The 25,613-nt window shown below is 41.7% G+C and overlaps 1 protein-coding gene across 3 annotated transcripts in view; it reads right to left on the bottom strand.

Moving 5' to 3' along the window:
• The window catches only part of TIAM1 (TIAM Rac1 associated GEF 1), a 116,003-nt gene extending 90,855 nt beyond the window's left edge, over positions 1-25,148 (bottom strand). For 2 of the 3 annotated variants that reach the window (XM_054974619.1, XM_054974622.1), the window contains exons 1-2: positions 24,978-25,148; positions 19,178-20,151 (exon numbers count right to left, since the gene is read on the bottom strand). In XM_054974619.1, the coding sequence (XP_054830594.1) occupies positions 19,178-20,140 (963 nt within the window). In that variant the 5' untranslated portion in view covers positions 20,141-20,151; positions 24,978-25,148. Of the gene's footprint in view, positions 1-19,177; positions 20,152-23,570; positions 23,675-24,977 lie in introns of all 3 variants that reach the window. The other variant, XM_054974621.1, reaches the window with a different exon arrangement.
• Between the last annotated feature and the right edge of the window lie 465 nt (positions 25,149-25,613).

Below are 25,613 nucleotides of genomic sequence, written 5' to 3'. Positions count from 1 at the left end.
ATATAAAAATTCATATCTGGCACCTTCAGATTGCCCCTTACCTATATTTCTTTAAAAGCAGGTAAATATGTTAAAAGTAGCTAAATTACCATTTTCTTAAGGCTAGGGCATAGTTTCAGAAAGCAGAATTATATATTCTTAAAAAGATTTTAAAAACCCCAGAGAATGATCATAACAGAGAACTTTAGGGGGATAGGAAAGGAAACAAATCCTAGCTAGCAGATCAAGGAGCACTGCCTGCAATTCTGATTGCTGCAGAAAAGGATGTTCTAAGCAAAACAAGTGGTACAGCTGGTAGAGCTCCCTTTAAGTGGCAGGAAACAAGCCCACCACTTGGAGTCAAAAGGCTTCTGAATGTTGAAAAACTCTGATTGCAGCCTGGCTGAAGTTTAGCCTGTTCAGCACACTTGGGCAAAGACAAAACATATTCAGCGATGCTTTTGAACTTGGTACAGAATCCACACACATGCCCAATACTTAAATATATGTGCAATCCAACAAGAGAATGAAATTACATGCATCTTTCTCACAGATAAAATGAGATTTTCCTGAGAACATATATCCAGAGGCACCTTCCTGCATTGGCTCAAGGTGCTCAGACGAGACATGGGCACGGACCAAAAAAACCCTGAACCATGAGATTCATGTTTCATATATTTTAACGGACCAGAAACCACGAACTGGCACGGAACTGGGGCCAGTTACGACCCAGTTCGTGGGGTTTAAATGCCCCATTCCGGCCCGCTTAGCAGCGGCAGGGGAAAAGCATTTAACAGTTTAAAAGCCCCTTTCCTGCTTTGCAAGCAGCAGGTCCCTTTATTTATTTATTTTATTTATTTCAAATCTGTATTCCACCCTCCCCGTGAGCGGGCTCAGGGCAGATAACAACATATTAAAAATACAATTAAAAATTCATCTTCATTAAAAACAACACATTTAAAACAGGATGGTGGACAGCCTTCACAGGGAGGGTTAAGATTTTATACACACCTTTTTTCCAGGCCAGTGGAGGCCCAGCCTCAGCCATATGCCTGGCAGAACAACTCTGTCTTGCAGGCCTGGCAAAAAGATAATAGGTCCTGCCAGGTCCTGATTTCAGCAGAGAGAGCATTCCACCAGGTGGGAGCCAGGACCAAAAAGGCCCTGGCTCTAGTTGAGGCTAGGCAGGCCTCTTTGGGGTCAGGGACCAACAGCTGTTTGTCCTCTGATCGGAGTGTCCTCTGGGGAATATATGGAGAGAGACAGTCCCATAGATACACTGGTCCCAGTCCACACAGGGCCTTATAGGTCAATACCAGAACCTTGAATCTGATCCGGTACTCCACTGGCAACCAATGCAGCTCCCATAAGAACGGTGTTATATGCGCCTTATTTGGCACTCTCGTAATAACATGCGCCGCTGCATTTTGTACCAGCTGTAATCCCCCCCAACTGCCAGCCAATAGTTTAAAGGGACCCAGCCCCCAACCCCCACTCCCCCATCCCCAACCCCTGCCCCAGCCCCACACTTACCTTCCCCTGTGGTGTGGGGTCCTCCCTCTCCTCCTGCGAGGGGCAGCAAGGCCGTTTTTGGCCTCCTCTGTCCCTGTGCGGGCCTGTGCAGGGGTGGATCCCCCTGCTGCCTGCCAGCTGATAATTTAAAGGGACCTGCCCTTGCAAGTCCCTTAAAGGGGCAGTTTAAATGGCCATTTCCCTGGGGAAATGGCCATTTAAACTGCCCCTGTAAATACGACCCAATGAAATAGTATAAAGTTCGTGGAAGTTCCAGAAAAGGAGCTTCCACAAACCCTGGTTCGGGAACCCCGAACCAGCCTGTTTCGTGGGGTTTTTTGGGTCATATTTTGGTTCATGCCCCTCTCTAGCTCAGATCACCTTGCCCCGCCTTTCTACACTGCCACCCAGCAACAGACAGACTGTGGCATGATTCAGCTTCAACAACTGAGAAAATAAATATTCAGTGCAGTAAAAGCCACGTATTTTCTCCAGGTTGATTAGGGACCATTTGAGAAAATACAGAGTTCTTCGTTGTCCTAATTTTTCAGCTGCCAACAATTTTCTGGCATACTGCAACTTGGCAAAAGAGGACTTCATTCTACTGTACACCATGTACTGAACAGTGTAAATCAGTGGACTTAATATTGCTCCCCAGTTCTCGGAAAAATACTAGAACTGGAGATGCTAAGCAAGACTACTGGAAAATGCTCAGCATATAAAAATTAAATTAAATGGAGGCTCACTTTGGACATAATGGCCACGTGATGGTTGGCTATTGCATCTGAACCTCAGGTCTGATTGCTTCTTTGTCTTCACGCTTGCAGTGATTCCTTCCCTTTCCAGTTTGGAGGCAAGCCATAGTTGGCTATTTCATCCACACTGCAATTTGTCTCCAAGCAGAAATGGAGGTAAGAAATCATACCATACAAAGGATAGAAAGTACAAGAAGGGAGCATGCAAACTCAAAGCTCACTCTCAGAACAGTAAATTTAAAAACTTTATACAGCTTGGGGCAATTATACTTTAAGGACTGCCTAGTGCCTACTCCCTTATGGACCTACCCATCCATTCCAGTTATCTTCAGAGGCCAAATGGGTGGCAATCCAAGAAAAAGCCTTTTTGGTTGTGGTGCCAAAACTTTAGAATTCCCTTTCCAGAGAGATTCATCTGCCTTTCTCTATTGCTGTCTTTAGCCAGCAGTTGAAGACTTTTTTGTTTTGTTTAGCATATTCCTAGTAACTGCTATTGGCCTCCTCTCTGGTGTTTGGTGTTATGTATGTTTATATGTTTTATTGAATTATTGTATATACAATTTATTTTAAATGTTTATAATGATGAAATGTTTTAATGTTTGTTGTTGTCACTTTGGGTAGAAAGGGAGCTTAGAAAGCTTTTTTAAATAAAAAGGTATATAAGCTATGGTTTGGCATTGCCTGAGAACTGACAAAGTATTTCTAAAATAAGAAAAGTGGAGTGAATGGAAAGAAGGGAATTTCAGCAGCAACCAGATAGATTGTGGGGGAGGCTGGTCACCAAAACAGCATTGTGCAAATGTCAGTTGTTCATGAATGTAAGCTCTGTGGTTAATCTAGACCAAGCTGTCAAAATTGATAAAAATAAAAGGGTCTATCTGAGGAGGATTAAATGCTTCTTGAGAAAAAGTGGGTCAAATTTGTAAGTAATTAATCTCTAATTCCTTCATTATAAAATAGTTGCTTCCTACATCCTTCTACTTCAACTAGCAATGGCAAGTTCTCCTGGTACAAGATGTCCCCAAAGAAGCCCTGCCACACAAACTCTCAGATAATTTTTTATTTGTGTTTATTCTCTCTGTTTCGTTGTAAATATTTTTCAGAGATCTACTTTTCTAATACTTGCTTATCTGTGCACAGATAATTGCTTTATTGATCTGAATGTAGTATGACTCATTCAAGAAAACATAAAATACATTCCCAATTAAGAGCTGTAAAACCAAAACATTAAACCAGAAACACCAAGAAAGTTATTTTGATTTTTTTTACATGAAAAAGAGAGGAATTCCCACTATGTCAGGCAGCAGTCCTCCTAGCCCTTCCCCTTCCTTCATCATACAAACGTCACAACACCACACAACATATTCAAGATTCCTATCAAGAATCACGACTCCACAATGCACTGCATCAGTACCAGGCAGTTCAAGAGGTAGGTGGCATAAACTAGAGTTTTACTCATTACTAGCTACAGCTAACAGTTGTTGATTTTATCCCTCTTTAAACACACTGCCTTGTTAAGTATGTGCAGTATAAGCGGTATGAGCATTTTTACAACCCACTAATCCTTGCCTGAACAAATGCACTATTAAGCTTGTTAATGTTTTTAAAAATTCTCTGCCAGAAGATAACTAGGAATCACAATGAGGTTTGATGAATTCATTATATGTTTTTTATATTGGGGGCTTCAGAGTGAAACAGGTGCAATATAAAAAGAGAACTTATAGTGAGGCCCCAGCTATAGTCTGCATTTGGATTCCTCCTATATTCACAAAACTGGATGGCAGCTACACATATCAGTGAATCAAATGCTGGTTCAGAGCTGTGAGTTTTATCCCATCCACTACTGCCTGCATTTATTGCCTGAATTTCATTTATTTTAAAGCACCTCATCAGTGTTCTTTCGTGTTCGTTCATCCATTCAATGCTGTACTAATTGAAGAAAACCACAAGCTTTCAACTACAAAAACTGATCCATGCATAAGATTATTGATTACACAGGCACAAGCCAATTAGTGCTGTCCACAGCCGGCTTTAAGTTACAAACTTACTGAACTGGTGAGCTCAGTCCACGAGAGGAAAAAATAGGCTTGAACCAAATACAGTGAAAACACCACTAAATGGGGCTCAGTGTTCTTAAAATATTACTTCTGTAAAATATACTGTAACAAATAATATTTCACAATAAATGTGTTGCCCAGCAAATCCGGCATTAAAAAGCAGGCCGCCTTTAATTAAGTCATCATTCAGGGCACATATGACATTTGGCAGCACGTTACAATCTACAGGCACTCCTGTATTCATATCCCAGAAATTATAGCTCAGTCGTCAGGCAGGTCAGATTCTCATAGTTCCCCAATGACTACTAGGTCAGCCTAATTCAACAGCTTTGGTTGAAATTCTGAGCATATTTAGGAACATTTCTCACACTAAATAATGGACATTTTACCCATGGGTTGCATTATACAAAAGTTCTTTCAATGCAGGAAGAGTCCAGTGTGTTAACTGCTCATAGGATACACTTGCATGTGAGTGCCCCTTGGTCCAGCAATCTTATTGACAAACCATTGGATAAGGCAAGGATGGTGCAGTACAGGACATCCCAGTACTGATGCTTTCGTTTGGGGCAGCACTGTGCTAATCCTATGGCCATCCCAGTTGCTAATTCAGGAGACAACAGTAGAATAAGGGTTATACCCTCAGTCATGAGCACAGTTCATTCTTGTGGAATGGAAGTTCCCTGTTTTATACTACAAGATGCTATGCTTCTTGAAACGATGCAATGGAAGCTCAGCCCCATACTGGGGCTGCAGTGGGAGGGGGAATTAGCAGGTATCTTGATCAAGCAGAAGTTCCTCTTTGCAAGAGCGGAACAAATCACAAGATCCAACTCGGGAGTGCCTGAAACAACTGTCTTGAATGGATCAGATGTGTTGACAACATCAAGATTACTTATGCACAGGCATCCATAGCAGAAAGGCTGACTGAAGAATTTCATTGAAGTGCATTTACTGTCTGTGTTAAATTGCTGTCTGTGTTAAAAAGGGTCACCTAGTAAAATAATAAAAAGGGTTGCCTAGCTTTATTTTTATTACAGTTCCACACATTCCACAGAGTTATGATTAAATTAATGTCCTACATAGCAACTGATATTCTGCACAGGATACAAGTAAAAAAGGCATGAAGTGAACTAGCCTTCAACATGCATAGCATTTCCTCTGTTGAATAGCAAATAAATATTTCTATAACATATTGTGTTTCAAGCACCTCACATATATTCTCTAAATCCTTAGAACAGCCCTGTAAGTTTGCTACCTCCTGGCTAGGAAATTCCTGGAGATTCGGGGATGGAGCCTTGGGAGGGTGGACCTGAGGAGAAAAGGGACCTCAGCAGAGAGGTGATTCTATAGAGTCGACCCTCCAAAGCTGACATTTCCTCCAGAGGAACTGATCTCTGTCATTTGGAGATGAGATGTCATTCTGGGAGAATTCCAGCTCCCACCTACAGGGCAGCAGCCCTACCAGTAAACTCCCAAAGTGCAGAATGGAGGAAAGGGGTTGAAGATATTCAATTGCTTCGATCACCCAGTGTATTTGTGAATGCAGAAATACTTGGACTAAGGACCCCTCCCCCCCACCCCTCCCCCCCATGCCCCTCACCCCCCCCTACTCACCCCATGAGCTCATCATACTCACAAGTCTCATCAAGCAAAGACAAAGATTTAGCACTGGACAAGATGAGCTAGATACATCCATAGAAACAGACTGTCAACACTCTTAGCAGAATTCCTTGCAATAGTTTTCTTTTTTTAATTAGCCTAAGTGCTGGAAGTAAACAACAAAAGTGCTTCAGAGAAGATATCACATCAGTTTTAAACACAATCTTTGTGCAAAACTTTCTGAAATGTTACCAATTACAATATTCCTGGAAATGAAGTTCAATCCTCAGCTCTACAAGCATGTCTTATCTCCACCAGCACCTGTGTGAAACTCCACAGCAACCATATGCTCATTGCATAGCAGCTTTCCCACCTATGCTGTTTTAATGGCTTGTCTAACCATTTATTTATCATTCCCCAATGGGGAGTGAAAGTGGCTTAAACATTCACTCCTTATCCATTTTATCTTCACAGCAACCCTACAAGACAGGTTAGACAGAGGGTGTGGCTGGGCCAAGGTTACCTAGCAAGCTTCCATAGTAGAGTGAGGATTCAAACATGGGTCTCCCAGATATTAGTCTGATTTCACCACACTGGTTTATATGGCTTTATTGTACTGTTTTATTTTGTGACCTACCTTGAGCAGGCCTCTGAGAGGCAACATATACATACATACATTTTCACCTCTCCCTTCCTGCTCTAGGTCTCTGCACAAACCAGAACCTGCTCCCAGCCTCAAGGGCAGATTGGGAAATTAAAGTAGTCCTGGAACAAGACAACCTGAGCAGATCCAGTGATGCAGGCAGGTCCCCTGGCTTGGACTTGGCTGTCTGTGGCACCGCCTACATCTGTTGCCAGTGGCCAGGTCCAAGTCAAACAGCCTTTGCAGTGCCACAGGGGCTGAGCTCAATTTGCTCCTTAGTGCTAGCAGACCTCCCGGGCTGTGACCCCCCAGAAACCTTTACAGAGGTTAAAGGGACAGTCTGCTCCGGCCTGGTCCTGCTGCCTATTCCTCATCTACCTGTAGAAATTAACCACACAAATGTGACCGCAACTTTGTTACCCACTTTGATGGCCCAGGTAAGGCAAGCAGAACAATGTTCTAGTTTGAAGACCAGTCTCTGTACTCCAGCATATCTTTCTATATAGTGGACAAAATCCTAGTCTCATCAACACTAAAAGAACTGTGGTCCACTTTGTATCTTAAATGTCACAGGTACGCATAGGCATATGTATCTACCAAAAATATAAAATGTGAATGTGACAGAATTTTTTTCTAAAAACATGGGTGTACTCATCTGGGAGCTCTGACTGGCTACAACTCCTCAGTGAGCATACAACCAGTGGCAAACTCAAGTTATGGCAAACTCTGTATTATATGTGACAATCAAATAGGAGTCGATTTGAAAGACCTCCACCAGAGAACATATGAACCCCACAAGTGGCTCAAGCATAAAATGGATGAGGAAAGAACCACATATGAGCTCTTGGAGGAAGGACAGGGTACATTTGAGACAGAAAAAATACAGTAGGTTTGCTATGCCCTGACATGGATAGCCTAGGCAAGCCCGATCTCATCAGATCTCGGGAAATTAAGCAGGGTAAGCTTTGGTTAGTAATTGGATGGGAGAGCTCCAGCAAAGACCAGGGTGGCAGAGGCAAACAATGGCAAACCACCTCTACCTCTTGCCTTCATAACCACAGCAAGGGTCGCCATACATCAGCTATGACTTGAAGGCACTTTCTACCACCAAGTTTGCTATACCAGATGACAACCAAGTCAGAGAGAACTGCAAAGAAATATTTCGAATGAAGAGTTCAAACAAACACTTTTAACTGTTAGGGATCACTACTACAAATTACAAGCATCTAACAGCACAGTTCCTCCGACTGTGAGCTGTGGTAACTCCTTCAGAGTTTTCATGTGAAAGTTTTAATATATAAAGATTTTTTGAAGTTAAAGACTTCATATGTCTTCAGTGTAAAAATTCTATGCTTAGGACATTTTGTACCAAAAAAAGTATCAAGTCTAGAATTTTGTTTACCAAACTAAAGCAATTCGGCCCATCTGGACGGCAGCACCGCAGCTTGGACAGGAGCTGCATTTGCAGCCCTGGAAGAAGGAAAAGCAGTTGGGCATTTTCTAGGCATCCGAGGGCTTTGCTGGATGGGCGGAGCTAAAGGCATATTTGCCTGCTCTGCCCTTCCCCAGCACACCTGTCTTTATTGCTCAGCCTGCCCACCCTCCCTATAGCAGTGCAGGAGTAGTCAGTTGCTGTTTATCATGGCCAGGTAGGAATTGTTCTCCTCTTCCAATTGGCATAAGAAGAGGGTTTTTTTTGCCTACCTTGTACTACAGGATGGAGTCCTAGTAATTAGTACGGTGGCGCTGTAAATATTTTGGCCGCTGGCAGTTTAGGATGGGAAAATGAGCAGGACAGTGACCCCCCCCCCCTTGGCACATCCCCATTGGTGGGGAATTGGGGTCTGTCAGGAGTGACTGGTGGGCTCCATGACAGTCAGTTGAGAGGGCAGACTGCCATGTGGCTCCCCTGTACAAGTAAAGCCCTTCTGCTGTACAGCAAGGTGCTGCAGGCTTGGAGGGGGAACCATTTGCCTGGCCGATTGGGTACCAGCTATGCATTGTATGGCTCACCCCCGTAGCAGTGGGGGCTTGCCCAGACAGGTCAAGGTGGAGGTCATGGGTGACCCCAGGGCTTGACTTGTACCACTAGTTAGTTAGATCCCTTGCCGTACTGACAGTTTATGTTGAAATTAATAAAGTGGCCCAATTTTATACCCAAGCTTTGTGTCTGCCTTTTATTTTGACTGGGGGGGGGAAACAGATCATGGAGGAAGGGTATCAAACATGTTATAGGAGAACAACAGAACCCTCCTTAGCAATTATGCTCATCTAAGTTCACTGACTTAGAATGGTGTAGCTCTGCTTAGGATGGCACTGTAAATAACTTATTTTATGCAAGCATGTCCCTTTATTTTAGTTTCAATACATGACATTAACCACAGAGTCAAAGAATGGCCTTTGGCTCCTGCAGTTGGATGGCTTTAGGAGAATGAACAGCTATTTGAGCAGTCATCGGAATAATCTGACATTCTCACATTGGAAACAAAGTAAGAGCTATTCTACTAAACTTTTCAAAAACTGGGATCAAACATACATCATATAAGAACTTGTTTGTATAAAATCATACGCCAGTATATTTATTGCTATGTTTATATAGCCCTAACATTATATTTTATTTATAATATTAACAAAGCCCGTTGTGGGGGAAATACAACAGGCTCTAGAAAGGGGAGGGCGGGCAGGCAGGCATTCCCTCCTCCTCACTCACTGATCCCAACTGGATGGAGGAGGAGGGGGGGCAGGAATGGCTACCTCCTCTGCACCTGATCCCAGCCAAGTGAAGGGGGGGCGGGCATTGCCACCTGCTTTGCACCTGATCCCATCTGGTTCAAGGGGGCAGAGATTGCGACCTGTTCCATTCCTGGTCCCAGTTGGGTGAAGGGCAGGCAGGCATTACCACCCTCTCCACTCCTGATCCCAGCTGAGTGGAGGCAGGGGATGGGCACTGCCACCTGCTCCGCTCCTGCTGGGTAAAGGCGGGGAATGGGCATTGCCATCTGCTCTGCTCCTGATCCCAGCTGGGTGAAGGTGGAGGGTGGGCATTGCCATCTGCTCCGTTCCTGATCCCAGCTGGGTGAAGGCGGAGGATGGGCATTGCCATCTGCTCCCCTCCTGATCCCAACTGGGTGAAGGTGGGAGGTGGGCATTGCCACCTGCTCTGCTCCTGATCCAAGCTGTGTGAAGGCGGGAAGCAGGCATTGCCGCCTGCTCCATGCCTGATCCTGGCCTCAGCTTCCCGCCATGATGAGCTCCCTGGAGGTCTGGCTGCCTCATCTGGGCTTCCCTCCACAGCAATGGCGCACTAATGGCGCACCAGGGTAGGAAGTGAGTTGTCTTGAATATGCTTAGCATTTTATATAGTAGGATTATTTGCCAATAATCAATATGTAATGACAGACATATAAACTAAACATGCTGCTCTTTTATATGGTTTTGAGGTAGTGATTTCAATTACACTCAAAGTAGATTGCCCCCATGTTAATTTTGTAGTTACCACTTAGGCTTTTCTTCTGGAATCTATCATGTGGTCACATCTATGGCAGCTGTCACTGGACCTCATTATAAAACAATCTCCCAGCAGTTGCCATAGTTTTTGTCCGCATTGTTCTCTAATTCTGTATGTAATCCAAATCCAATTGCATTGTTCATTGGTTGTTTTATGTTGTTTGATTGCATTATTTACATCCTATCTTGAGTTTCAATAAGAAAGGCATACTATAAATAAAGTAAACAAACAAACTAGCAGCAGTTCTCCAAGACGTCAGAGAGAGGTCTTTCCCACCCTGCTACTGGAAATTCTTTTGCCAAAGAAATTATTTGGACAAAGATTGAACCTGATACTTTTCTGCACGAAAATTATTTGTTTCATCACTGAGCTAAGGGCCAGTATTTAAAATGTTTTCTGCACATTATTCATACACTTTAAAGTAATTTAGTTTGAACTAACTACAATATTAAATGGTGGAAGAATGTTAGAAAAATTGTTATAATAAATGATTAAAATTTGAATTTATTTGTGAGTAAGGTTGCGATGTCTCCTATTATAGCGGGACATTATCTGCCAGCAGCCACTGCTCAGTCAGCTGACAAGAGGAAATATAAAGGAAAAATCACCCAATGGTGACTGCATGACATCATTTCCGGTGTTAACCTACAAGTAATGTCATGTCAGTGGAGTTTCTGCTGAATCCTACAGCAACACGGCATCACTTCTCGGTTCACCTGGGAAATGAGGTCATGTCATTGTGTTGGTACCCCCCCCCCATGTTGCCACCCACACCAGTCTCCTACCAGGTGCCAGCCACTGCTCAGCAACCCTAATTGTGAAACATAATTTTTTTTTATTTGTCTGAGCATGCTAATATATTGATATTCAGTTAACACTGGAATATATACAACAGTCAGCCATGTGTAATTAGATATAAAGCAGAAGTGGTAATTTATGCAATGTTTTCAGTTATGTTGAGGTTCTTAATTCCCACTCTACCATGCCCCCCCCAGCCTGCCCCCCCCCAGCAATCAGGAGAGGCGTACTAGCCAGTTTTCTTCCACCTCTTGTGCATGTTCCTGGCTTGCATGCAACAGCATCACTTTCAGAAGTTATGTCATTGAGCTGCCTGCAGGAGTGGGGCCAAAACCAGTCCTGCTCAAAGTGTAAGAGCACTCTCATGGCCAGAGTAACTATGTCACTTCCAGAAGTGATGTTGTCACACCCATCCAGTAACATATACACCACACATTTGCCCGGGTTGCCTGCTGGTGGCAGGTGATCCTCAGGCAGCTTGCCACCTCCTGCAGGGGGGCAAACTGCCAGAAGTTTACCTGCCACCAGCAAGCACCTGGGAACCCTAGATCTTGGGCCAGTCAATCTCACTCAGTCTAACCTAAATTACGAGGTTGCTGTGAAGATAAAATGGAGAAGAAGAAAAACACAATATACAGTGCCCTAAGCTTCTTGGAGGAAGGATTAGATAAAATTGTTCTAAATGATGATGATAATAGTGAAAATAATGTTCTTGTTTTACATTGGAGGAATAAGAACAGGCAAAACCATTTGTGTGAGTCTATTGAATCAATCACAGTGCAGGGAAGAAACAGAAGGAAAATAAATAACATTTGGCCTGTTACTTCGGCTTTGCAGCACATACATGTTACATACATACATTGAAAGTACCAGTTTGGCAAGGTGCACACTTAATTCCTTGAATCATATATTTCATTACATTTGAGTTCAGAAAAAATATGAAACATGGAAAGATGTTCTAGGCTTGTAGACACAGCACTGGATGTGTTAAAAAGTAGCCTGGGCATGAGACACTAAGAGGTAATAATCACTTGAGTGACCAGAGTATGGTCATAAGGGGCACTCTCTGCTTGGGTTGCGTTGTTCTGTAACTCCTACTCACTTCAACAGGATTGGCAGAGGGCAAGTTGAGTGAATTTTGCTCAACATTAGTCATTATTTGACCCTACTTTCAGTGTACAGTTACAACAGATGACAATGTACCTTCCCAAGCATCCCAATCTTACTAATTTACTCAGGAAATTCTGTGGTGCTTGCTGCCTAACAGAGTCTTGGGGCTACATTTCTTCAATTAATCAACCTTTACTTAGAAATAAATCTTACTTCGATGGAACTTAGTTACAATATGTATGCTTGGGATCCCAGTGCAAGCCCAAACATGGAATTCTACCCTAGTATTTTAGTTCTAATTAATGCCACTAAATATAATTTAATTACCATGTCTGTAAACCCTGAGGATTAGACTATAAAACCTCTTATGAAGGCTAGTCACTGGAGGTACACAATGCTCCAGAAAAAAAAACACCCTTCAGTGAGGTGTTTTGTACAATTGCAAGAGGTTATTACTAAACTTTGCATCTGCAGCTTCATTATTTTGAAACTAAGTGGAGTTTATCGAAGTAATGGCAGATTTCTCAATACCGATGGCCGCCTTCTGATCAACAAAATTTCCATCTTGTCTATCAGAGACAGAAGCAGACTTGGAAAACAAAGGCTATGAATATTTCAATCAGAAATGTAAACAGTATATAATTAATGCAAAGAGCTCTCATGTTTACCCAAATGCTGAATGGCAATTTGCTCCTACTTCCACTGATATAAAGATTTATAATTATTAATAGCCATTCATTTTGCAATTAAAACAACAACCTAAGTCCTACCACTCTAAATTATTACTTCAAAGAGTATGAATAAAGACTTGACAATATGGAATTGACTAACGATTTCAAAATGATAACTTAAGCTGAAAATCCACCAACAGTGATTTTAAAAGGTAGTGCTTTGGGGGAGATTTAGGTGTACTGTTTGATGAATTTTCAGAAGCTTTTGATCAACATTATCCACGCTGATTACTTTATCCCTTGGACAACTTTTCCTTCTCCTGTATCATTAAGAAATAAAGCTGTACATATGGGAAGGGGCGCGGCAGGAGCAGCCAAGGCGAGGCTCGCCGCGGTGGAGCCGGGCTGCGGGGCTCTCCGGGGTTCTCCCGCCGCAGGGGCGCCCCGGTCAGCAGCATGCGCGGAGGCAACGGGAGCGGCGCGGAGGGCACGCAGCAGCAGCGGGAGGCGCCATCCTCGGGCCGCCTGCCGGGGGTGGCTGCCGCCCTGGCCGCCGTCCTGGTCGTCACCATCGCGGGGGACGTGCTGGGCAACCTGCTGGTGATCCTCTCCGTCTGCAGGAACAAGAAGCTCCGCAACGCAGGTATCTTTTGAACTGCTTTTAAATGCCCTGAGGCAAAATGGAAGGTGCACGGTATGTCTCAGTTGCCCTTCTGCAAGACCAGCTTAATAACTCCCAGCCTCATGATGCAAAGGACAATGGATGGCCAATGAACATTTATGTTTCAGTCTTGCAAATACCATGTAGCAAAAATGGTAAGCATATTTTGTGCAGTAGGAGCAGTGGAGGATACATCTGCATGAATAGTTGAATTTTGGCAATTGTAGGCAAGAATCCCCCCCCAATACTTTTTAAAATGTAAATGTTTAATTTTATATTCCCTGGTGTTTCTGAAATGTGAAGTATCACTGTAGCCTATAATGAACTCCCCAATGTAAAGCTGTACATATGGATCTTTCCACTGAGATAAGAATGAAACTAAGAGGAAGGTAGAGAGGCTGCCAGTCCCTAGACTAAAAGTAAGTAGGCAGACATGTAGGGGTTTGAGACAGCTGAACATAGTGGAGCAGTGCCCTATTTGCCCTAATGCATCAGCTTCCCCTGGACCTGAGATGATCTTTTTCAATGCATTTAGAACATGATCCTAAGGACATTTTCCTGGGAACAAGTTCCAACAAAGAACATGAGTCTTACTTTCAAGTGAATCTGCTTAGGATTTCTCTCCTTGTCTTGTATCTCATCAGCTTGAAAAGTCAAACAACATTTTCCCCTTCTCTCATTCTCTCTTCTCCAGGAGGTCTCATTCAGTTACAGTGAACTCTTAATATTAAAAATGAAATTGCTATGTATGTACCCCATAACAACTTCTAATTGCTGGTGCACATCGACACTAATTATTTGCAAAGCACCCAGGGCCAAGCTACACATGACGAATGACACTTGAACGGCGTGTATTTCTCCCTGTTCACTTGCCCTCCACTCAATCCACTTGCCGTTCAAGTGTCATTCGTCATGTGTAGCTTGGCCCCCAGTTCGAATAATGGAATGACAGGCTCTGAGGTCCATTTTAATTCAGGTTCTTAACCAGAAGGATCCAGTATTTGTTTCTTGCAACATGGTTCTTCCATGCAATGCATTAGCTGGGACAGTTTTGTTCCACACTTGGAGAGAAGAGCACATCTGGCCATTGTTACCAGAACTGCTTTTTATTATAAGGGGAAATTAGCTTTAGCAGTCTGTAACTAAAATTAGCGCGGATCTGACCTATATATACCGAGGTCCCAATTCCAGACACTCTAGTGAAAAAGAGGCAGACTACAAATAAGTTCCAAACACGTGTATTTAGTGTGGCGTAAGCCTAAACTTGCACAAGCATACAAGAAAACACACAAGATCTGAGAAATACAGAGTAGGAAATGCAGAGACTTTCGCATTAGCTGGTTCCCAACGATGGTGGGGAATACTCACTTATCCTGAAGCGAAGCAGAGACACGACAGCGAGGGTGGCCCAATGCCAGCACTGGGACCACAGACGGACAGCAAGGGGTTCTGGATAGGATGGCCTGAGCAACGTGTGGTCTGAGAGACCAGCTTAAATACCCCAAAACGTACCCTGGGGCTGGTGCTTTACTTGGTGGTTCTCACAGATTAAAACAAAGGTTCTAATGGGTTACTGAATGGCTTAGATGGGCCACTTTGGTAATCTGATTGTGATGTGACACCTCAGGAAGAGGGGACAAAAGAGGGAGGGGGAAATCCGAGTGGGCTGAATGGATGTTCCAGCGGACAGGGCTTGTCCTGATGTCATCAGCTCTGGAATGCGGAGGTTTCTTTGAGATGCATTCTCTAAGTGCTTGGGATGGTCGGCACTTAGTTCCTTCTCCTGGGCAGCTCCTAAGATATGCAGAGCGGGGCGAGGTACTCTCGCTGCGGACATGGTGTGCCCGCTTCGCCAAAATGGCTTCTCAAAGCAGTCTTCTTCCCTGGGTCTTCTGGCTGCCTAAGAACATGGATGCCGGCTGGGCATGGCTGGGGCTGGATAGCAGGCTGCCCGGTAGCGAGGGCAAGCTCGGCGACCGGCCTGCGGGAGGCTCCAGGCGGGAACTGACCAGGGAGCGCCTAGCCAGGCTCGCTGGAGGTTTCCCCGGCAGGCGCCCGGCTGCTAGCAGCGGCTTAGGCCCATATGAGGTCAGTAAACTACACAGTCTATTGCAGCAGCAAGGTAGTTGACACGCAGGCAGGAAACTGACACGTGTAACAGAACACACACGTGCAGGGCAGTCTTTGGTGCAGCAGTAAAACAGCAACGCAGGAAACTTTAACACAGTTCATGGCAGGCTTTAAAGCATGAGAGGGGGCCTACTTGGCAACACCATGTCCTCTCTCACCTTCTCTCATGCCTAGCAGCTAGGAGATAAAGTGTTGTGGATCTAAATCACATGGTTTTGTAGTAAGACCAGCATTTTAAGTGATATATTTATTTATTACTTCCCCTTTAAATTAGAAAAACAGAGCAAAGTTCCTCTGTTGATATTTTTTACTGCAGTAGCACTTGGAAAGGATTCTTAATATAATAATATGAAACTAAAAAACAAACCTAGAATAAGGTCATGATGGAACCACGTCACTAAGCAAGTCTGATGCCTTGCAATAGTCATTTGCCATACTTACTGTATAATGGGACAGGAGAAACAAGAGGCAAAACAACCTGAGCTATAATACTGAGCTATAATGTAGCTCAAGACAAATTGTGTTTCTGTATTTTATTTTTAAAACCCTCTCTCAAATAAGTTTGCCAGAACAGTTTAGAGATTTTATACTGATGCTACATGAGTGCCCTCAAAAACAAAAAAGCTGATTTAAAAGAGAGAGAGAGCGCAGGGGGAAAACAGTGGCATCTGTTTCAGAATGCCTATTTTTATATTTAGCAGTGGCACATCTTCAAGGATCAAGCACAGTCAGCTAATCCAGAAACCCGCCCCCAGTTGCCTCCTACAAGTTAATGCCAACTGATGCTGCTCATTTTGGCTTCTCCTCTCCATACAGTGGGCACCTCTCACTAATAAATTATGTTAAAGGATCCTAGCACCTGAGCTTGAAAGATACTGTAAAAACTGACCAGCTCACACTGTCAGATCTAACTGTGCTTAAGGAGCAGTGCCCTGCCAAAACCTTCAGCATCTGGAATACAAGCCTGCTGGTTGATTGCCCCTCTATCTCATCCCCATACAAAATGCTTTTATTTTTCTGGGTCATAAGATGTAGCCTATATCTTCTGCTACAGAGATACTAAAATGGAACATATAATAAAATCAGGGAGCTCACTGAAGCGTGAGGTCTAGTGCTTGCTTCGACTTCTTTGCTCAGACTTTCTTAGATTGTTCCATTTTATTCTGCTAGCTATATATTACATCAGATGTTCAGAAAGGGAAAATACAGAAAGCTGATGAACATTATAGCTAAGCTTGCCTTACAGAGCAATCACTGTATGATTCCTTAAAAACAAAAGAGTTACCCTAATTGAGGAGGGGGGGTCTCCTTGTAAATTGTGAGAATTAGCATTCAAGGAGAAGCAGCGAGAGGGGGCAACCAGGAAAATCTCCTCCTAGGTATACCGGGATTGTTCCCTCAAAGAACTCTCAAATAAACAGGCAGATGTTCTACAGGAGGTTTCTTTATTAAAAGAGCACTGAAAGGCAAACACACAGAAAATCTCACACAGCAAACACACAGAGCTAACTAGGAAAACAGTGAGGAAATGGGAAAGCACTTTTGGAAGAAGGATGATATTTACCAGTCTCAGAGGGGAATAGAGGTGGGAACAGCAGCAAAACAGCACTTCACAGTGAGCGGGGGCAGGGGGCTCAGATGTATCTGCAGGTGCAAGTCTGAGTCCAGAACATACACACACACTGAGCACATTGTTGGACAGCCCAGTTATAGAGCGAAATGTGCCCAGGGGCAAGGCTGACGCAGCCAAAAGTAATGACTTGATTACTGTCTCCAGAGGTGGAACAATGAATTGGGAAAGTTGTGATATGAATATCTGGGCTGGACTGTAGGTAAAAATATTGCTTGATGACCTGATAAATGTTGGACAGGAAGGCTACTAGGCATGCTGAATAGCTTGATTAGGGAAATGGGAAGGGGGGGTAGAGGAAAGTGCTGATGAGATTAAGCTGGGAGTATCTTCATGAAGCCTCATTATCTCTGCTTCTCTCTGGGGAATGAGGGCCATTCAGTCAGTCATTCCCCTATGAATCACGGCTTGTTAACTTCCCAGTCTCCAGGCTGGCTGGCATCCACTCTACCTGAGGCCAGGCAGTGCCCGAGACCCCTGGCAAGAGGTTTATGATATTTCATATCCATAAACTGCCCTTCTGGCATGAGGGAGGGGGCTGACTGCTAACAATTGCTACAAAGATTGTATTAATTAGTAATTATTATAGTTCAGCAACTGGAGCTGTGTTAAGTATTTCATGTGTATAGCATTAGTTTAGCATTAGCTCATTCTCCATTTATGATTTGAGTGCAGCACAGAGCAGCATGACATGCATATACTTAAAGCACCCAACAGTCAGGCCTTCTGCAAATGAGTGAGATCAAGCCTGCCTGTACTCATGCTTTCTCTGTTTGTGCTCCCACCTGCTGGAACAACCAGCCTGACAAGGTCAGGAAGGCTCTCATATATCTGTCACTTCACAGAATATGTACAACAGAATTGATCAGGAGGGCATTTTATGAAAGGAGTTTTGTGTAGCTTTAATATTTGTAGGATTTCAAATGTAATTTTTATTAAATTGTAAGGGTTTCTTGTATTTCTTGTATTTTTGTAAAGTATGTAATTGCCTCGAGTCTCTGAGATTATTTCTCTTACTGTACTCATCTGTCAATGCACAGCTGTTCTCCTGGTAGAAGAATGTGGCTCAAAAGCCATTATTCACATAGACATTAATATGGGAATACATCCTTATTTTAAGGTCAATTTTGATCTCACAATTATAATTTAATAGGGAATGCGGTAGTACTTCCCACCAGATGGTTGTGTCTGAAAATGGTACATCAGATCCGGTTTCAACTTCAAGATATGTTTTTACTCTTTCCTTAAGTCATCATCAGTGCAGTCCAATGAAGAGTTATTCCAGTCTAAGCACACTGATATCATAGGATTGTACTGTAAAACTGTCAGCTAGCATATCAAAAGAAATTAACACCTTATACACCAAACACCTTATACACCTTATACACCAAAGAAGCAGCATCCTGCAAGGTTTCAGTGTCTTTCTCATATCCAAGAAAAGTCTTTAAAACACAAATCTAGGACCAAAATCACTGCTGCAGTTGAAGCCAGGAGCTGATACAGAAAAGAAGGAATAGGAAGAAAACAAAGTAGGGAGGAACGGATGGAGGACAGAAATAGGGCAGCAGGAATTGTTGGGCAGACCACTGTTTCAAAGAACTCTATCTCTGATGGCCTAATTTTCTTTCTGGCTGGATAAAGTAGTTATAATTTTCTCCTTCATAGACAGTAATATATTCTCTGCATTGGCCAGGGATGATTCATCATCATTCATGATAATTAAGATAATAATTGCTAACTTTTTTGGTCTATGTTATGGGAATTTTTTCCCAAGAAACCTTCTTCTAAACCTCAGTAGTTCTCTCTTTCCCTAATAATTAATGAGATAGGATCCATTACCATAGTGATGTTTTAAGAATACTGCTATTGTACTTGGAAAAGATGACAAAGGCAACTATAGAAGCTGGTTCCCATTGGTTTTGGGACTAACAGTATCAGAAATACTTTAGTTCTGCCTGTGATTGTATTGTGACTTCATTGGAATGTAAGGATTTGAAGACAAACAAGAGCTTATCTGGAGCTACCAAAGTAAAGATTTTTTTCTCAATAAAAACAGTAACTATGTAACACATCATGTAAACTCTGCACTGCTTCTGAAGTTTGAAATAGTATATAGTTCTTTACCTGGGTAGTTTTTGCTCTTCTGCCATGCATACTGTTGCTATGGCTCGTTTTTTGATGAGTGATCCCTTCAGAGAGGCAATGAGATTTCCTGCAGGGGAGCGTGTTATAGTTACTATAAGAAGAAACATTCTCCATTGTGATGGGCGATGCTTTGCGGTTCCCAATATCTGGGATATGAGACACTAAATTCCGACAGTACCCTCCCAGTGTGTTTTGTGAGCCACCATTTGTTGTAGTAGCTGAACTTTTGGGAGAATACAAATCACTCATGGAATTGGCACGCTGGCAGGTGACCAACTGCTGGTGATTACTGCTGGCCTCTCTTCCTCGATTCTCTTCACCATCCTTTTCCTCAGCAGAGCATAAGATTTCTTCATTGCTTGTTAAGTGTTCTTGACTGAGATCAGAAAGTGAAAACTCCAAGCTGTCCTCCCGCCAAATATCTGCAGATTTTGATCGTTTTTTCTTAAAGCTCATAGGCTCCAAGAAAGTGGTCCCATTTGTTGAGTATAGATGTTGCCTACTGCCTCCTTCAGCCAAATACCCATCTGCATAAAGTCTGTCTTCTTCCGAATTAGGCATACTCTGTATGGAGGCTGCCATAAGAACTGTACTACTATCCATACTGTGAGTGACAGAAGACTCTGTATGGTAAGAAACGGGCCTTAAACCCATGTCCATTCTGTCCATCCAAACTGGGTTGCCAAAATCCTCCAGGTTGCTTTCTTGGGTAAAAGGTTCCAGGCCATTTTCAGCTAATGACTGAGGGATACTGGGAGTACTGCTAGATCGTGTGCTTACTTCCGAGTTCCTGTGAATAATTTTTCCTGAAGAAGCATGTCTGGTCCGTCTAGATGCTTTGTTTGAAAGGCGAAGTGAGCGTGATGTATGTTTTCGTCCCAGGCTGGCATGTTTATCTCCATAAAATTGATGTTCTACATTTTGGCTCTCTGCATTGCCCATGGTTTTAATGACTGCAATAACAAAAAAAAAGCCAAATTACACACACACACACACACACACACACACAGAGTTTTCTACAGACTCTAGTGCTTCATTTCAATATAGTTGAAACCGCTGTCAAAAAAAGTTGCTGTCTAACAATAAATACTACCGTGTCTAACAATACTATAAGGAATATATATGCTATCACCTTCTCTCACATATCAACCTAGAAAACAGGAAATGAATAAAAACCAACGTGGTGGAAAGTGCTGTCAAGTCACAGGCAACTTATGGCAACTCCACAGGGTTTTCAAAGCAAGAAACATTCAGAGGTGGTTTGCATTGCCTGCCTCTGCAAAGCAACCCTGGGCATCCCTGGTAATATCTCATCCAAATGCTAAATAGGCCCAAACCTGCTTTGCTTCCAAGATCTGATGATATCAGAGGAGACTAGGCCATCCAGGTCAGAAAATAGGAAGAGAATGAAAACCAATGTAGGATTATAGATATAAACTGGGAGGAAGTCAAAGGATTGAATGGAGCCTATGTATATTCACAATGTTACAGACTGCTTTTCTACATATAAGTCATGACTTGCCAAACAAGTGACCCAGGTAAGGTTGCTAAGTCCCCCAGAACCCAAACCGGGGGATGGAGGGTTGGGGGTGCATGCACACCCAGAGGACTTACCTAGATTGGGGGCCGATTTTTATCAAATCAACCCTGTATGGGGGCCTTCACTTCCCTGTTGCACCAGGAATAACATCATCCCCAGCGTGACAGCATGCTGTGGGGCTCCTGGGCCCATTCCCTGTGCCTTTCCCCCCTGCATGCCAGGTGAGAGGTGGCAGGGAGCAAAGGATCATCCACCCCCACCGGGGTGAGCAAAGCTAATTTAAATCAGTGAGTGTTAAAACCATATGAAATGGGCAGAAGAGCCCATTTATTATGAAAAGGGATTAAGCCAATGTGAGCAACACTAAGAGAAACCATGTCCTTAAGATTAATTTTTATCTCTTTTGTTTCTCAGTAAGAAAACAAGGACTGAAACTGAAATATTTCTTAAATTTCATCATATGTATGTTTCTTAGTTATGAAATACCTTTATTCAGGGTAACACCACATCCCTATTATGTGACCACTAGTAATGGGTATTAAGAGGTATACAGTTTCAGAGCATTTACAGTGCAATCTTAAACAGAGATATACCATTCTATCTAAACCCATTAGCTTCAATAGGTGTAACTGTTCAGTGTTGTAGAGTTGTAGAGAACAGCCAATAAGAGAACCTCTTTTAAATCAATCTTTAAGAACATAATATAGCAGTAAAACATATGAGTAAGATACATTCAAGTTAGTTAAAAAAATTCTCTTTTATAGTTTTCTTCATTGGAAAAATTCATTGTGAATATATTGGCATAAATAGCCAACGAATAGGCCACCCAGTCATCCTAAATAATAAAATAACTATACAGTAATACAATTACTACAAATTAAAGAAAATAATATATGGCTCACCTGATTTTGAGTAACCTTAAATATGCTTAGAAAAGCTACATATTATGGCCCAAATCCAAGATGCTTATTTTACATTTATTTTATATTTGGAGGCAGAACTGAAAGATGGGAAGAAAATCACAGAACAAAAGGATATAATTTTAAATAAAGCTACCCAAATAAGAGGGGCAGGAGTATAATCTGGAGAACCGGGTTTGATTACCCACTCCTCCACTTGAAGCTAGCTGGGTGACCTTGGGTGAATCATAGCTTCTCGGAGCTCTCTCAGCCCCACCCCCCTCACAGGGTGATTGTCGTGAGGATAACAACAACACACTTCGTTTTCCACTGAAGCAACTGAATCTTCATTTCATATCAGATATAGGCTCTGATGGGTCATCTTCAAGAACATGAGATTGCTTTTTTGTGTCCATTAGGAAAAAAGAGCACAAAGACTCATACCTACTGAAAAGCTACTAACTTTAGCATGCCTTGATAAGTCTTTCCCAGAACATGCAGCTACTTGCCCAATGCTTAAAGCAAATGCAATGAACCTTCAAAAACATAAATAATGGATATGATCATATAAAATTTAGAAAGCTTTCCCTCTTCTGCAAAACTAACCTAAAAGCAATCTATACCAAGCAAAAAAAGCTTTAAAAATTCTTTTCTTCATAGAGTAATAATGCATTTGCTACCATAAAATTTGGCAGTTGTAAATAATGTTTTGCTTAATGCTTATTATTGCTGGGAGTACAAATGGAGATTTTTAATGAGAAACAATATCAGAGGATAGGAGGCAACTATTAGGTAATGTTCTGATATAAACCAACCATCCGTCATATATCACATCCAGCTGATACAAAATTGTTTTTTTTATCCTGGCATGAGAACACAATGAAAAACTAAAAGGCATAACTCACACTTTCAGGCTTTATACATTACCTAAGAAAAATATTAATCTAATTTAAAAATATAAAATCCCCAGAAATTTTGAAGCAATGAAAAACAAATAAAACCCTCCTTTCTTTTCTCTGGGGGCAAACAGACAAATCTGAGAGGAAATTGATATGCAACACTTATTTTGTGTCAAACCTAAATTTATTCTACTGATTAAACAACATAAAATATAAAATTATAACTTAGTTAACATATAAAATGTTACCATTTAAAAGTAAAACTCTCTTATTTTTCTATAAGAAAAATTGGACGTATATCCAGTACTTGAAAAAGAATTGCAAAATGATGCACCCAGTGCTACCATAGCACATGTATCTTAATTTTTGTCATTTGACAGCTAGAAAAAAATCAAAGTAGAAACAAAATTTTGTAGTAAATAAAGTATATTATTTAGACTGAAACCCTCTCAAGCTGTCACATACATAGGGTCACCAGCTTATCTGGATATTAAGTTATACTTTATAACATTGAAAACACTGAACTCTTGAGGACGTTTTCAGATGTTTTCATACTATACTTTTTAACACAAGGTTTTTCTCACTCAAAACAAATATTTTTTAGGAATTATTTTCAGTGCTCCACTAAATTTCCAATGTTTTCTCATTAAAAACATGCTACACATTTCAAATGAAAAACTTTGCCTTAAGAAGCATTTCACTTACTATAAAAGAGAAAAATATTTCATAAGAGCTTTCCCCCCCGAGGCTCCCCAAAATTTCCCAATTTTTTTCAACGTAAAAAAAGGGGGGGGGGGTAGATTCCTCAGGAGAAACAATGGTTTTCTTCCAATTTTTCCCTGTTTTTTTCTGGGCCTTCACATCTCTAATCCCATTGAATCAAAAAGAATACCCTGAAGTATTTGAAAAACTGATATCTAGGATATTGTATAATAAAGCAGAATATTATGAATTGCCTATAATACTATATAAATATTAATGATAATAGTAATAATCAGTATAAAATTAATTTAAAATGGAAATACTAGACATACAATTGTCACTGCATGTTGCTTGAAATCAAACAAAAGATGTCCATGTTCACCTATGAAGGACCACAGGTTCTTCTCTGTTTCACTGTAGTTTACTTGAAAGTCAACTGAATAAGAAATACATCATTAAAGACTGAACATAACTGCCACAATGGAAGATAAAGTGAAGTGCCCTTATTCCTGATCAGTTTTAGCATGTTTTTATTATGTTAGACAGTGGCTAAATCCTTGAGAATTGAACCTAGGACTTCCAAGTTTACTGTTCACATACCTAGCTGCAACAGTATCAGCTATTTAGATCTCCCAGCTTGCCAAAAATTAACTATACACCAAAGATTTTCATAGGCAAAGAATACCAATTTTTCTAACCCTTCCCCTCATTAAGTGAGAATTCCTTCTCTTGTTCAGAATGCGTTTTTTCTTTCCTTATTAAATCCCCAACTAACTATGCAAGAAATATGACAAATTAAAACTAATTTAGTCATCAAAGTTTTAGGCTTTGTGAACTTTATTAACTTCAACATTAAATATGAAGCACCTTGCAAGACAACAGATTGCAAATTTAAAATTAGATTCTGGTGGGAGGCTCTCATGAGATCTATATTTTCAGCTGCAAGCTAAGCTTTCAAGACTGTGAAACTGGAGGCAGGAACCAACCAATAACATGTCTTTGTTTCCAAAAACAAAACAGCTGTCCACTGAAATAGATTTTCTCTGGGACCCAAATGACACGATAGCAACAGAACCATTTATTAGAAACCATACTGATCCCAGTGTCCCCAACACCTCTTTCCTTAGATACTTTCCTCCTAGCTCTATTCTGATACTGGAGCCCAGCTGGGGAACAAGTGATATCAGCAGAGTGGCTGCAGATGGGGTAAACTGAAGGTACGACAGAATTTTGCCACTGCAGCCTTCTTTTAGCTCCCTCATGTACTTTATGTGACCTGAACAGAGCTGGGGCTTCAGCCGCTGAGTCTGCTGCAGTATGATCATCAGTCTCCTGAATTTGATAAAGTGAAAAACTATAATGTGACTTCACTTTTCTGGTTTGCTTTTTCTTTAATTAAAATATATAAAAGTTTTAAAATAAACTTTATTCCTTGACATTTCCCAAAACAATATTGCTTTTTTCAGTTTTAAAAGCTAATAGTTGGTAGTAGGGCATTTCCAGTGAAATCCCAGGATTTCACTGTTCATTTTGTAATCAAGCAAAAAATGAATACTTAAAATGCCCTACAGGCAATTCCAAGGGGAAAATACTATAAAAGAGGGAAGAAAGAATACCATCGGTAGTTGTTAGAAGGAGATTTCAATTATTTTGCTTTATATAATGATAAACCACACTTGCTTTCTCCTTTTCCAAACCTACATGCCAAGCCCTGAACAAAATGCATTCAACAGACATACCTTACAAGGCAGTACTGGTACCCAGCACTACGTTCTCCAAGAAGTGGGAAACTGAGATGTATAGAATTGCAAATGCTATCAAAATGAACAGTTGATGGAACTGCAGAATCTGTCACCACTTGCCACTCAAAGACTCCACTACTGCCTTGTTGGAGCCTGTGAATATTTGCCAACAACCTGGTTGAGAAGAAGGGGGGGGATACAAAACAAAAGAATTAGCCAAAATAGATATATAGTTTTGCTTTCATCACTTACTTCACAGATAGGACAACATCAACACTTAGTTGTATAATAATTATTCTTCTGCATCCCTAAAAATGTAGAAATTTGTTGGGGGGGGGGAGGCTTACAGAACTTATTCATCAAGAGAAAATATACAAATAGGCATGATTGAAATACAAGCCACTTACATAATATGAAATATAATATTCTTACTAACTCAAGTGCTAAACTGCCTTTGCAACCTGGGAGCAAAGCAGAAGGGGAGGAAGGGAGAAACAGACAAAAAGAAGAGGCCTCCTTGAAGGAAGGTACATCTACACCATCTTCACAGATTCTTGTACTGGTTTTCTGCTCCAACCTCAGTGAGCAAAGAAAAAGGCATGAAAGGATTCTTTTGAAATGTTTCTGCACTAA

This window comes from Eublepharis macularius, chromosome 3 (genome assembly GCF_028583425.1).
Source record: "Eublepharis macularius isolate TG4126 chromosome 3, MPM_Emac_v1.0, whole genome shotgun sequence".
Classification (NCBI taxonomy): Eukaryota; Metazoa; Chordata; class Lepidosauria; order Squamata; family Eublepharidae; genus Eublepharis; species Eublepharis macularius.
This window is presented reverse-complemented; position numbering and strand designations above follow the sequence as displayed.